Here is a 15,458-nt window from a genome sequence, read left to right as displayed (position 1 = left end):
AACCGTAACAATGGCTATTTTAGTCATTTTGGTCGAGATTGATGTTATTTTGAAAGTTTAGGGATGAAACTGATTAAAAAAAAGATGAGATATCGGACTGATTTTAGACCAAAGTCCAGGGGAGTAAACTGAAATTTTTCCAAATTTATATGTTTACCAGACATTCTAATTATATTTACCATTTCCTGGAAATCTATATCATCAGCTGAAATAAGAGAGCGAGACTGGTGCAATGTTGTTACATGTCACATGGATACTGCACAGGCATATGTGTGGAGACTTCAAAACTTTGTTCTTGGGGAGCATATTCTGAAACCAAGACCAGAAAACCCAACACCTGTGAAGGTTAGAACTCTATTTACCATATCTATTGTTCTTTTTCAATACCTTTTGGGCAATATTTACAAGAAACAATCAAGTTGGATATTTCATTCTTTTTGGTGTCCATATGAGCTTGACCATTGTCACAATGATTTACGATAATCACTGAATTCTCGTATTTGTTTGATTATAGGCCTGTGCAATCAGTGCGTGTGGAAATTTTGCCATTCTAGGGACAGCTGGTGGTTGGATTGAGCGGTTCAATCTGCAGTCAGGAAGCAGCCGAGGTAGTTATGTGGACCCATTGGAAAGAAGCGGCTCTGCCCATGAGGGGGAAGTTGTTGGAATTGCATGTGATTCAACTAATACTCACATGATAAGTGCTGGATATCATGGGGACATAAAGGTCAGTGTGTACTTCTTTCATACATTATGCTCTACATTGCCATTAGATTTACTGGTAGATAGGCACTTTGCACAGGAATATGCTGGTAAGTTGTCGAATGATTAAATCAGTCAAGTAAAAAGAAGAGTTTGTTTGTGTAAGCATAATGTGAACGGATTTACCCCTTCTTGTTTGCTGCTGGACATTTTGTGAGGTAGCTGCTTCCACTATCTAATATATTTTTCTAAGACTTATCATTTGTGAATAGAAACCATAGAACTGCTTAAAGTTTTAAACCCTAGTATGGATATTTCTATATGAACCAGCGATGTGTATGGGTCTTATCGACAGATTACGTGTTAGGCCGAGTAGCGGAACCAGAATACGAGATCAGGATGATTTGAACGTCGAAACTAATTATGTGGTAGTGTGGAAATCTAAATCCAGATAATGGATTAGTCATTACTGGAGAACTGGTTGATTATAGTCTTAATATACATGCAGAATCAGAACACGACAATGGATACAAAAAAGAAGTTTTCCTGTGGCTTCCCCCGCTTTACCAAACACTAGTTGGAATTTTGCATTCACATCCCTATATGTGCAGCTTCTGCCATCTTTTTTATTTTAAGCTTCTAAATTTGGTTTTTTCTATCAGCTACTAATAATATATCTAGTCTCATATATAAAGCTCCAAAAACACAGAATTTTTCTCCACGTCATCTAAAGTTTTCTGGATTTTTTACTCAAATGTTCTGATGTACAGGTCTGGGATTTCAAGGGACGTGGAGTGCCATCTAGATGGGAAGTTGGGAGCTCTGTTGTCAGGATTGTATTCAATCGTTTGAATGGTAACATTTGTTTGACATATTTTTTGGCATCTTTTCTTTCCTGCTATTTGGTACCATGAATTTTCTTGGATGATATTGTAATCAATCAACTCAACTTTCAGGTCTTTTGGCTGTTGCCGCTGATGACCTAATTATCCGCTTGTTTGATGTTGTGGCATCAAGAATGGTTCGTAAATTTGAAGGCCATACTGATCGCATCACAGACATGTGTTTTAGTGAGGATGGAAAGTGGCTTTTGTCTTCCAGTATGGATGGAAGTCTTCGAGTTTGGGATGTTATCTTAGCAAGACAAATAGATGCGTTGCACGTAGATGTGTCTGTGACGGCATTGTCTCTGTCACCGAATATGGATATTTTAGCAACCTCCCATGTAGATCAAAACGGGGTCTATCTTTGGTAAGTCTTCACGTATGTGGAATTCCAAGGCAGTTAAATACGAGTGAAACTTCATTGGGATGTTGGAGTTAGTAATTTTCATTGGGATTGTTTATGGTGGAAAATTGAAGATATATGTTCTTACAGTGAATAATGAGCATGCAATACAAAGAATTATTTGAATAAAGTAGTAATTGTTTTTTGTTATGTTGTACCTGGCAACTCTATCAGGGTGAATCAATCAATGTTTTCCGGAGCATCGAAGGTAGGTTCCTATGCAAGTGGAAAGCAAGTTGTTAGTGTTAAGTTGCCATCTGTCTCTTCGACAAAAGGTTCTGAAGCTGAGGATATTGACGAGCCTGTTGGAAACTCTGCACAAATTGAAGATTCTCTTCCAACTCTTGTACTGCAAATTCCAGATCTTGTTACTCTCTCATCATATCCTAAAAGCCAGTGGCAAAGCTTAATCAACTTAGACGTTATAAAGGTACTTTTACTGCTGCCTGTTGTTTATGTTCAGTCTTCAAACCTCATTTCTGAATTCTTTACAACTATCTGATATATTCTTTTTGTTCTTCAGTACATTTTTTTGGTTACTAACCAGTACATTTTGCAATTTCCAGGAACGAAATAAACCAATTGAGCCCCCAAAGAAACCCGAAAAGGCTCCTTTCTTTTTGCCTTCAGTTCCTTCTCTTTCAGGAGAAATAATGTTTAAGCCTACTGGGTCAACAAATGAGGAGGCAAAAGGTGGTGAAGAATCATCTAGAATAAAGGGTGCTCTAGCACCATCAGTATTCCTTCAAGTGCTTCAGTCATCTGCAGAAATGAAGAATTGTAAATATGTTATCTTTTAGACTCTATTTGTGATTCAGTTGAAAGGTTGGCTTTGTCAATCGATGCAAATTTTTGGAACACATAATGCTAACTGTGTTTATTTTGGTGCAGTTTCAGAATTTACTGATTTCATCAAAACTTTGTCCCCGTCATCCCTGGATATGGAACTTCGAATTCTTCAGATTGTTGGTGATGAGGATGAAGAAGAGCCAGAAAAGTTGGTTCCAATTGAACTGCTTCTAGACTATTTTATACACGAGACTGCATGCAGAAATAATTTTGACTTTGTGCAAGCTGTGATCAGAGTATTTCTGAAGGTATAGATATAATTCCTTTCTGCTTTTAGTCATATTTTTGCATTAAAGTCATTATGTTCAGTCCGGAATTTGACGAGTAACAAGTAATTATCAGACCTTTTAGGAATCTTCTAATATTTCCTAGATAAAGGTGGGACTCAGAACTAGAACTGTAATTAGATAACAAATCATTCTTATGAACTTGGCCTATTAGCTTGTATGAAAGGAGAGTAAAATCACCAATTTCCAGCTGGTCGTACAACTTTTTGTTTAAACTCACTGTTGTTTTGTTTCCTTCCTGGACAGATCCATGGCGAGACAATTCGACGCCAGTCACGACTACAAGATAAGGCAAGCAAGCTCCTAGACGTTCAACAAAACACATGGCAAAGAGTAGATAAAATGTTTCAAAGTGCCAGGTGCATGGTCACTTTTCTTAGCAATTCACAATTTTGACTGCTAAAGTATTTATTTTAATTGATCATCCCCAATTTTGTGCAAGGGTTTGGTCTTGATTTTGAATAGAAAATTCTTCTGTTGTAATCTTAAGTTGGCCGAGATGGTGCTCTCTAATGTAAGTTGATCAGTTGTCTTGGCATTAAATTAATTGAATCCGGGACTGATTAGATATTTAAGCTAACATTGAAGATTTTCACATCATCTGTATAATACAGTGGTAAACAGTTATATAGTTTTGTCCCAACCACTTTTTCCTGAAAATGGTCTTGAATACTTGATAAACACGATCAAATTTGCACAACCAGTATTACACTGTACATGAGCACCGATTGAAACCCAATTATAGTATCTACATGAGCAATCCATTTACACTTATTTTCTTTTGAATGATGATTTGTGAGGTACCAATACCCGGCTTCGATACTCTCCAAGTGCCCAGATTGGGAAGATATTTCTGTAAGCGGAGTAACTAATCATGCAATTTCTGTTGAAGACTCCCATGATTTGCTGTTGAACATAAACATAGCAAGTGTAAGGTAGTAATGTAATGCCTCTGAAAACCTTGTAGAGTATTTACAATAACCAATACCTGTTGTGGGAAATCTCCGTTCTTCATTTGTGAATTGATCAATACCTTTGCTGCTCGATGCAAGGGGATCGGATCCCTTTCGCCCTAAGAGTTACAAAACAGTGGAAAGAAGGTCACAAATTAGTGTTTTCCTATCGTCTCCATGGAAACATTGAAATGTATCCTATGTTTTGATCCCAACCCTAAACCCAATAGTCGATCACATCATATGACAATAGATAAGCTAGCAGATCAATAGTTAGGACCATTCTTAACACATTAACTGTCATGTCATGTTTTCAGCAACTACAATTCATTCAGGCGTTCAGCATTGCTCATGTTTATTGAGACCTAGCTTTAAACCCTTTTATGAAAAAACACATCGTGACGCACCTGCCCTGCTTCAATTAGAGCCAACATAGCCCATCCAGTGTTTACTATATGTGGTTTGTTTCCTTCTAGATTTGTGTATACCTATTCATTCCACCATATACAGAGATATCAATCAGAAACATCGTAAACTGTCTGGAAATGCTGGACAGAAGAGAAGTTAAAGAAAATTCTGAACACAGATAGCTGATGAACTCAACATGGATTTACCTTGTTTTGGCATGAAAGGAAGCTCTCTCCCCAGCCACCTGAATCGAGTTGCTTGGATAGCAAGAAATGACATGCTCTTCTAATGCTATTACTTGTCTGGTAGGTCTTGCCACTAGCCACTAAACCCTTTATTCCAAACCATGTTCCATAGGTGTAGCAAACTCCCCAAGACCCATACCTGGAATATATTGGAGTGTTAAGCTCAGTTCATGTTTATGAGTCCAATTTTTGTTTTAGCATTTCAAAATTGTTTTGATGAAATGGTTTGAAACAAATTTAACCATGAGCCATCAGGAAGTTGTATGCTCTCGATGAACTGAACTGCCTTTCCAATGCACGCTTCTATTTCTTTCTTCCGATGCCATGGATATAAATTCATGAATGCTTTAAGGCCTTTGATTGCTGCTGATGTGCATTCCACGTACCTGAATTTGTTCACCAAATTTGTTTACCAAATGATGTGAGAGTATTTCATTTATTCACATTTGTACACACTCTCAACCCCATTGGTTTTCAAATTCTGTGGCTCTGGTATTATGATGTTATAAATGGTTGTTCTTTTGCAAATTGAACACAACTAATTGTTTTAGGAAAGCAAGAAGCTTACTGATAATCAATAATGATATCTCCAAATGTTTCAGCTGGATTGATCATCTGTTAATGAAAGGAGAGTCATTAGCTTTTCCGAAAATTGAGTAGCATACTTCAAATATCAGATTTAAAAACAAGAATTAATCGTTCGTCACCTCCAACCAGGGATAGGATCTTGTGAGCTCATATGATGCAAACCCTCCATTGCTGTTCTGTTTTGTCAAATAAATAAAATTACATGTCATTCCTCTTTTGATTACATAAGTACTGTGCAACTGTACTACAAAATGTCACAAGGTCAAGTTGTACCTGTAGGGATAATACCACATTAACAGCATCATGCAGTTGATCAGCTGCTATTGCTTCTCCCACAATTTCCCGGGGCATACGTGATAATGAGAGTGCTGCCTGCAATTAGGTGATGTTAAGTTACAACGAATCATATCAATCAGTTGGCGATGGAGCAATGATTATTATGTATATATGTACCTTCAAACCTTCAGCTGTACAATCTGAGACAGGCCAGCCATTGTCTGGAGTAGAAAAGGGCCATCCTCCCTTAGAAATGTGACGGTACCAGTAACTAAGATCGCCATAGCTGTCTCTCCTGACCTAGTTTGATTCACATTAAAACCCATTTTATGGAAGCTATTGATAAACACATATATATGTGCCTACCTAAAAGCACAAGTTTGAGTTTAATTTTGATTACAGTACTTGTGTGTTTTTGATGAAACCGTTTGCCTTCTTAAGCACGGAACCATATTCATTCACAAGGTTGGTAGAAAGGATCGCTTGAACAGCCAAAGCAACATCCCAGAGTTGAGATCCGTTATATCCCTATGTATGCATCATCAAAATGTTTAATTACTCGTATTATCTTATGAACATATAGGAGAATAATAATTCACATTAACATTATTGAATTCAGGATAATCAACCTGCATTTTCATTCCATCTTCTGCAACCCATAGATAATCTTTTATTCTCAAAAGATGACACTTGTATGCTTCTGAATTCGGATCCTCCACCCAACAACAGATCATGTTTAGTACCTGCATGATTTTTTTTATCATCATAAGCATTTGTTCTTTAGAATCTCAGGGCATACTTGCATATTTGACATAGTTCATCACTCTTGCTCATCACATATTCTACCATTCCAGAACTGTAGATTGCTAAAATCATATCCGGTAGCGTAGAATATATGTCAGAAAATTAAACCATCTTTTTTAGTTTCTCTCTTCTAATTCAGACATCAGTAAATACTAGATAAATGAGAAAACCTTATTGACAGGTCCAATACAGATATACTGAGTGTTTTCATCCTCATAGTGAATGTGTTCCATTACAGTGGTGAGAGCTTTCTGCCTGAGCTTAGAAAATGGCCATCTCATGAGAAGAGGTTCCCCAACCTTATGAAGAGACCCCCACAGTACGTCCTGTAAAATGGGATGTGGGTAATACAAATCCTCCTGCAGATTTATTTACGAGGAATATTGTTTTAATTAGTTACACTTAATTAGCTGGAATAGATTGAAATGTATGAATGGAGAAACACCTCAACTTCATTTCTCACAAAAATTATTAGTAGTTGAGCTACTAGCTAGATTTGCAGTAATTCTAATTCGCCAACAACGCAACAAGAACATCCCAATGCAATTATATATATAGAGCTAACCTAATTACTATTTTACTTCTAAGACCTCGTGAGTTTAGAACTCTAGTATATAGTTTATACCATGTTAAACAAATACTGAATCCAGAAGACATGTTTCTCTTGACCTATCAGAACACAACAGCCAGGCTTGGAATGTTATCATCTCATTGCAACTTCTTTCCCAGTAATAACAAATTCTAGTAGTTTGGGTACCTTGGCACATAGATTTCTTGCCTGATCCCAATCAGTGAGGTGATAGGGAAAGGTATAAAGCTCTCTTCTGAGGGATAAAATAAGGCCATTGATAGGACCAACAAATCTCTTGCCGTATAAATATGACATAGGCAGGTATACCATCCGACAGTGACACCACATTCGACCTGCACATATATAATCAAATCAATCCCCCCATATATATAAACATGAATAATTAGAACTAATCCAATTTTATTGGGATGAAGTATATATGTATCATGTATGGAAGAAAATGGAAGAGAACTAAACCTGGGTGTACTGGAAGAAAATCAGGTAAAAGCCACAATTCAGGAGGCAGTGGATTGTTACCATCCCATTCATATACACCAAGTACCTGCATATGCCATGCATAAATGCTTAGTTAACTAATTAACTAGCAACTTAAAGTAGTTTCCAAGTGATCGACTTTCATTCCTAGCAACGAGAGGTAAAGATAGGATCGGAGATGTGAAGTTGCGAACTAATCAAGACGGGGATTCAAACTCTGAACCCGAGTGTCAAGAAGAATACTTGCTATATATATCGAGCAATAAACCCCATACTGTATATCATGTTACATTTGAAACAAAACCCTAAATACAAGTATTGCTATACAAATTAATATCTAAACTAAATACGTAAATGAACTTGAGAAATAAAACACTTTGATAATACATGACACTCGTTTGTAACTTTGATTTCATAAGTCTAAACTGATTTTGTTGACAAAACCCTAGCTAGCTATATATATATATATTGTCAATTGTAGGTATATGTAAAACTGTAAACATGAATGTCAGATATAGTTAAGCTACAAAAGTTTTACCTTGAATAGCAGAGATTACGTTAATATAGTCTATCAATAATTCAAATGTTTACATTCCCGCCTCTTTATTTCTTTCTTTCTCGCTTTTGAGGATCAAACACATGATATTCTAAATGAGAAGTCATTAACTTACCATCTCACCAAACACACGCAACTACTTTTTTGTTTCGTGCTTAAGTTTTTCTTTCTTTTATAATGTTAATTTAATTAATAAATATATAGGACCACTTGGATATATCACTAAACAAATGATATATGCATATCATCAGGATTCAGGACCACGTTGATAATGAAGATTTTCTTGATTGTTATATGATGAATTAGGATTTAGAGCCACGAACACTCTTTGTAGGGCAAAAGGGCGCGTCATGCCAATGCTAGCAATTCGAATGTTGATCTATCTGCAATTCTGCATGCAGAAATTAAATTCACCGTAGGGTTTAATTAGGTGCTTATTGAAGCTTACTGAAAGCCACATCTTTCCCCAAGATGGGATGCTGGTAACTCCTCCACGGTGAAGAATCCATTTTCTTGCCTTCTCCATGGCGCCATCGTCGCCGCCGTCCATCTCCTCTCCGAGCAGTCTCAGACTCACATAGGATAGAGCTGTACAAAACATTGTGCTTGGCCCTTCTATATGCAGTCCCCAACCTCCATCTTTGTTCTGCATGCACCATATATTCAAGTAAGTTAGACACTACATACATGCAGGGGATCGGATCGACAAGTTTCCCTCCGAAAGTGATCAATTGAATGGACCTCATTTAACTTAGATATGATTTGTTAATATTATCTATGAGATAATTATTGGTTCCAACTAAATGGCTGAAATATATATATATATATATATATATATATGTCAGCCTTGTTTGGTTCTGAATTCTGATCGATCATTTTCATATTCATATATCAGGTGTATATATATAATCATGATTGACCCATTCAGAAAGAATTTAGTTATGGCAGGTAGTATTTGGAAAATAGAAAATTAAACTTGAAATAATTGAAAATGATGGAAGAAAAATGAAGTGATGCGAGAGAGAGAGAGACCTGATGGTTGTAAATATAGCGGCAGATCTCCTTGTGATGCTGGTGTGACAAGATTGCATCAAGAGCGCCTGTTACTGCTAATCCAATAACCTACGTACGACACATAATCAACCAATATTACTATTGTTAATTGCTTAATTAACTTAATTCAACTCTACGCATGCATGCGTGTGATTGTTTGACATGAGTAGTGAATATAATAGAGATGCATTGATCTTGTAACATAGTCACAAACAATTATAAGTGTTAATATTATTCTATACGGTGTCAATCTCAAAATTATTATTCAATATCAAAATATAAGGAAATATGGAGCTAGCTCGTCCAGATTTCGTCCTTTAAACTATGACCTCTATTTACGCGTCGTTGTTCATCATTTGAACCATTTTAAAACCGAAAAAAAATACTCATTTTAGTACTGATCTCTCCCTATTTCGCTCTAATTGACTGATTATGTGCATCTATTTGTTTCAAAAGTGTGAGTTATTTTTCTCTTTCATAATACAACAATCGATATTCATATGTATGTATGTGCTAATGACCAAAAAGATCGAGCTCTTAGCCTTTTGAATAAAAAATCTTCGAATTCTTTCATTGATCTCAAAGTTATAGCGAGGAATTTGTCAAAGATAATGATCGAAGGAGGGTATAAAAAAATGGAAAAGAAAGTAGGAGATAGCCCACAGGCATGTCATATCTTCACACATTTTTCTTTGGACCATCAATAATGTGAAGCTGTGTTCTACAAAAGTATATAATATTGCTATAATGATGCATAGATGCATATAAATACATATTACGGTATATAAATAACATATAATACATATTTATATATAGATATAAAACTGAATATGACTACGATATATAGATCATCCATTATGTGTTGGGACCATTACTGATAACTTTGAGAAGGGTTTGCTTCTTATTTGTAAACATCGATCGATCAGAAACTATATGATAGATACCTTGTTATTCATCGTACAAATTATACAATTTTGATAAAATTGACTGACGTTAAACGTATCCATATTATAGCTAGTGCCTAGTGATACCATTTGGGGGGAAAAAAAAGAAAAGGGGACCATATATATAGATGAAAGGGAGTTCTTCAATTGATTACTAAATATATATATATATATATATCAGACTTTTTTAGCTAAATAAGTCTTTATTCATTCTTATGGTGCGGATTTTCACTTTACACTCATTTTTCAATCGAATTTTCACATCTCCACCTTCTAGTCTTTAGGTATTAATGTGTAGATCATCTCAGCAAATTTTCAGCCAATTTGATAATCGTTAAGTCACTCAAACTCGATTAAACCAATGGACGAACTAAATTATGTCGAACTTGAAACGTTCATGTTTATAACAGAAAAACAGAATTTTGAGAGCCTAAAGACTAGACGGTGGAGATGTGAAAATTCGATTTAAAAATGAGTCTAAAGTAGAAATCCGCACCACAAGAATAAATAAAGATGTCCTTAATTACCTAAAAAAATACTATATATATATATATATGTATAAATACATGTATTCATGAAATAATTCCATGCAAGTTGATGGTATATACATGTCAAAGACTCGAGGCATAGTTTTTGCAAGCCAGAGTTAATCTACAAATCTAAGCAAATCCTTTCGACAGTTATGCTGGCTGCATGGAAATCCATTTTTTTTTTTTTTCCTCCCGGTAGGAGAATCAATGAATTTTGCGAACATCATTTTACTAATGGTACAGTTTAGAGTTTAGAGCAGTTGTATGGTTTCTAGTCAATAATATTAAATTTGAAATTTGTGTTGTACGCCGTCCTGTATGCTATGTAGCAGGCTGTGTTTTCGTTGGATTGGTCAAAAATTTCAAATTCAAGATGATCCTACGGCTCACGGTCTGCAACATAACATTCGATCAGGACGACACATTAGCCAAACCCATTAAAATTGGTCTAGCCTTTTTTTTTCTTTTCTCTTTTTATGTGAAACAAGACCGATGAAAGCTCGAGGTTTTGCAGTGTTGCTCCCTTATATATATTTAGATGGTTTTTTATTTTCGATGTGATTAAATTTAAATTTTTGTTTCCTGCTGACTAGGAACATCCAGTGGCGTAGCTAGCTAGGGGTCAAAGGGTTCAATTGAACCCTCTCAACTTTTGAAAAAGCTTAATTAGCCTTAATGAACAAAAATAAATTGACATTTCTTTTTGAGAAATCTTTAATTAATCTTAAATATTCTTCAACACCAATAGAATGAACTAAAAATTTATACTATTAAAATACTTAGTCTAATTAATACAAATCGTGTGAATGGTTTTTTACCTTACTAATGTGTACTTTAATGCTTTGAATTCCATTTACGATTTTTTTTTCCATTACAAATAAGCTAAATAGAAGCAACACATTAATGTTTACCATACATTGACACTATCTCTAAAAAAAGAAAATGCAACACATTTTTCTCAATATTTATCGTGCACGAAATTTCAAAGTTTATTTAAGAAGATTATCGTGCTAGCTAGAGAGTGATTGAAAATGAATTTGATTTATTAGGTAATAAATTTTGACCCTTCTAAGTAACATTTCTGGCTACGCCACTGGGAACATCCATAACTTAATACGCTCAAAGGTCTAATTATTAATACAACAATATAAGATGGCATAGGTTAAACTTTACGTACGTACCAAGCCAGGTAGAAGAAACAAAGGACCGCCGTAATCACCCGGCCAGAAACCATCCTCAGTCTGAAGAGTCGAGTAAAATTTCAACCCCCTCCTCAACGTGGTTGTTACTACTTCCTCAGTAATTTCGTCTTCACTTTTCACTTTCACCTGAGCTGGTAGCTCCATTCGATCACTTTCTTTCTCCTTCGCAAACTACATGATAAACATATATATATATGCTCAAACATAACCAGCAGCTTTTCGATCATGAACAGTACTACTCGACCACTGATACGTACATGAACTAGTATATATACGTACCTGAAGTCTCATTAACAGATCGGAACTATGTTTGGATCGAAAACGATTGTTACGAAACTCAAGCCGAGCTTCTTCCACCTGAGCTCTCTCTTCCGGTGTTCCGAGATTCCGGTAGAACTCCCAGTACTGTCTTCCGATGTGATTATTCACACTTGTGAGCCGTCGATCACTACCATCGCTTCCTCCTTCTGAAACTTTCAGCCTCCACATTTTTTGTTGGCAAGTCTAGCTTAGCACGAGTGATTGTGATGACCCATGATAAGTTTATGATGAAACTTCACACCTATTTATATACATTTTGCAGGTGACAGGATTACCAAAGTACCCCATGCCACCCACTTCTTCTGGGAAATGGGTAATTGGCACATGATCCACAATTAACCCTTTCATCGATACATACTTAACTACTAATCACTGCCCCACCCACACTGTAATTAGGAATAATAATACTATATATATTAGCACTCCCCCAAATCTAAACACTAGTCAACGAGAGTATAACTTTTTGTTAAGGACTTAAGGGGTGAATTAATTATAACCCTCGTGGTGAGTCACATTGGCATTTGTACTCAACTAGAACAATTATTTATCACCCTAATTAAAGACTAGACAAACTAAGATCAGAATCAGAAACCAAATTGTGAAGCACGCCTTGTCTTGCAGCAAAGGAAGCAGGAACTAATTAGATGATGAGTGACCACCGATGGCCTCTGTTTCTACCACGTTCCCGGGTCACGGGACGAGAGATAGAATCCTGAGTCTTGCTCCTCAATACATGCACAAGTAACGACGTGTCAGAGGTCACGATCGGGGTGGCCCAGTCTTCGACTCTCCGATGTTTAAGTCAGCACGTTTGTGGCTACTTGTTTCATACGGGAGTTAGTTGAATAGTGAACTTACCTGTTTGGGAGGTCTGAGCCTATTTTATAGGCTAGTCTTGGGAATCGTGCCATGTACTTTTGATAAGGGACCATTTCAGTGGTCATGTTCAGCATCCCCCTTTTCGGGTGTCTTTAGCCGTCGTTGGGCGGCTCCGATGGGCAAAGTGAGGCCAGGCCTCGAAAGTTTAAGTGTCGGTGGTGACACCGGCGGTGATGTCTAACCCGGAATTGTGACGTTTTCCGGTGTAGCCAAGTGCTATTGGCTATGTATTAACAACCTCAATCAATGGGTACGTGATCATCACTTTGTCTTGCAGCAAAGGAAGCAGCAACTACGTACAAGATTTGTCATCCATGTTTAGTTAATGTTTGAGACTTCTACTATATGGTAGGAATGTCCTCTTCGAGAATCTAACTAAAAGAGCTAGCAGGTTTTTTCAGTAACTTGACCAAACATTAATAGTATGAGCAGCTATATATAGCTGGCCTGCATTATCAGTTAACATGACAAACAAGTGAAAGCCGTGTGCGACCATATTAATCAGTAATATGATTAATATGAGAATTTGACGAAACAGAAGCTGCTAAACATGGCAAAGGGACATCCAATATGAAAATTGTACTACATAGAGCATGAGAGGTTTGACACAGTTTACATACACCATAAGTTTCAATCTAACACCATAACCAAACTAACCCAGAAATTTACAGTATCCCATTAACCAAACTATGGGTTAACCATTGATCCATGGGTTTTAATGCCAACCTTAATGGTGACATTAACGTTTTAAAAATAACGGGAAACAATTTCATTTATAACATGCGGTTACAAATAATGATCTACCCGAAGTAAAAGTCAGTATCGTGTCATGGAACAATAGATAGAATCATAGAAATGAATAAAAGCCTAAACTCTACTCTGATAGTCTGTCTGATTGTTGATATTAATAATTAGGTAGTGGTTTTGTTTTGGGCTGTGAATGAGGAATGAAGGCCCTTCACTGGGATCAGGTCNTTGNGTTTAGGANACATCTNCTAGAACACGATTANATTATATTATATATATATATATATATATATATATATATATATATATATATATATATATATATGAAATCAAGGTTAATAAGTCTGGTTGCTACTGCGTTGGGATCGAACTAATTTCTGAGCCACAAGGACTTGTCCTTGCATTTTATGATTAACTTTGAAACAAAGCTAGAACGAAGAGAGAGAGAGAGAGATGGGGAAGATCAAAGATGGTGTCGCCTTTGGGGGGTTTACGCTATTTTTGGCTGCCGACGAGCTTTTTGATCTTTCCCTCAAGTCCGATCCAACTTTGTTGGAGGAAATTAAGTTTAGGCTTGTTTGTATTCAAGTTGTCGAGTAATTTTAGTTGGAGTATATATGGCTCCAACTAATGTTACAGAGAGATACTATATAGTTGTACAAGATTTGAATGGAAATATGTAACCAGCAATATGCAAATGAGCAATGCGGTTAATCACTATTTTACAACCTATTTAATGCCGAATTTATGTGTCATATCTTCTCGGCTCAGTAAACTTAGGACTTCTCTGAGATTTCAAAACCAGATTTCTGTCTCTAGTCCGACGACGCGTCTAATAATGTCGTCGGATGAGAATTACTAATGGCTATATATGGTGGTTGTGGTGTATAGGTCGTGGCCGTGGAAGCAGAGAATCAGGTTGTTTAAGGAGGGTGGTTTGAGAGTTGTTAGATGGTTTGGGTGCTGCGCTTCTGTTTCGGCATGGAGGTCAAATCAATGGACCAATGGCCCAAAAGTAGTATGGGCCAAGAAGAAGTAAGGCTAGAAAGGGACATTTGTCCCACATCGAATGGAAGGTAAAAAAACCAATATACAAGGGACTATTTAAGAAGCTCAACTATCAACTGTAACAACTATCATCTATTACCCTAATAACTGTTCTTTTACCCACAAAAGGTTTGACTTAATCATCAGAAAAGGAAAGACCGGTCACTCCCCTACCACAGATTGCATGTAACAGTTGGAAGGAACCCACAACAGACACGTGTCGAGTATTTGAAACAATATGTAACTCATCTCATAATTCCACCAAGCGAAATGAAACGATTTCATATTTAAGAGATAGTAGTGAAATACATGAATGCAGAATTTGTAGAGTTATTTATACCGAGTACTGAGACTAGGCTAAGATTAAGTATAACATGTACTAGGGATCAAGGGATTGAATTTTAGATATAACTCTAACCTTGCGCAATTAAGACAATTAAGTAGCCTGAAAAAATCGAAATGATCGGTTCAAACTGGTCGGTCCGGGCGTTGTAGTCAACGTTTTATGTTTTTCTTTGATCCGGTCCGGTTTTAGCGCTATTCTAGTTTGATCCTAGTCTGTGATATTTAAACACGTCGTTGGCCTGAAAACCTGAGCTTTGTGTGTGATATGACATTATTGGGTGATTTTTCAGGTCTACACTTATTCTAAGAATGACCACATAAGATTTTGTAAAAAAAACCCTGAATCTAAATTTCTATTGCACATAATCA

The 15,458-nt window shown here is 36.4% G+C and overlaps 2 protein-coding genes across 2 annotated transcripts in view; one reads left to right on the top strand and one right to left on the bottom strand.

The window, feature by feature from the left end:
• Nucleotides 1-3,781, top strand: part of LOC101303904 (uncharacterized WD repeat-containing protein C1672.07-like) — an 8,888-nt gene extending 5,107 nt beyond the window's left edge. The window contains exons 11-18 of the mRNA XM_004299710.1: nt 206-345; nt 515-727; nt 1,473-1,557; nt 1,659-1,953; nt 2,164-2,419; nt 2,556-2,769; nt 2,881-3,086; nt 3,372-3,781. Of these exons, the coding sequence (XP_004299758.1) occupies nt 206-345; nt 515-727; nt 1,473-1,557; nt 1,659-1,953; nt 2,164-2,419; nt 2,556-2,769; nt 2,881-3,086; nt 3,372-3,521 (1,559 nt within the window). The 3' untranslated portion in view covers nt 3,522-3,781. The remainder of the gene's footprint in view (nt 1-205; nt 346-514; nt 728-1,472; nt 1,558-1,658; nt 1,954-2,163; nt 2,420-2,555; nt 2,770-2,880; nt 3,087-3,371) is intronic.
• Nucleotides 3,782-3,896: 115 nt separating this feature from the next.
• Nucleotides 3,897-12,239, bottom strand: LOC101303612 (cycloartenol synthase-like). The gene is made up of 18 exons (XM_004299709.1): nt 12,030-12,239; nt 11,730-11,921; nt 9,054-9,143; nt 8,470-8,667; nt 7,448-7,532; nt 7,157-7,323; nt 6,570-6,758; nt 6,225-6,338; nt 6,001-6,123; nt 5,773-5,895; nt 5,593-5,691; nt 5,439-5,495; nt 5,300-5,346; nt 4,974-5,117; nt 4,693-4,870; nt 4,486-4,566; nt 4,114-4,197; nt 3,897-4,031 (listed from the first exon to the last, which is right to left on the bottom strand). Exons 1-18 carry the CDS (start codon nt 12,237-12,239, stop codon nt 3,897-3,899), a joined length of 2,316 nt encoding a protein of 771 aa, XP_004299757.1.
• Nucleotides 12,240-15,458: the final 3,219 nt, after the last annotated feature.

This window comes from Fragaria vesca, linkage group LG5, assembly GCF_000184155.1.
Source record: "Fragaria vesca subsp. vesca linkage group LG5, FraVesHawaii_1.0, whole genome shotgun sequence".
In the NCBI taxonomy this organism is placed as follows: domain Eukaryota; kingdom Viridiplantae; phylum Streptophyta; class Magnoliopsida; order Rosales; family Rosaceae; genus Fragaria; species Fragaria vesca.
The sequence above is the reverse complement of the archived record's forward strand: the minus strand, read 5'-3'. Positions and strand labels throughout refer to the sequence as shown.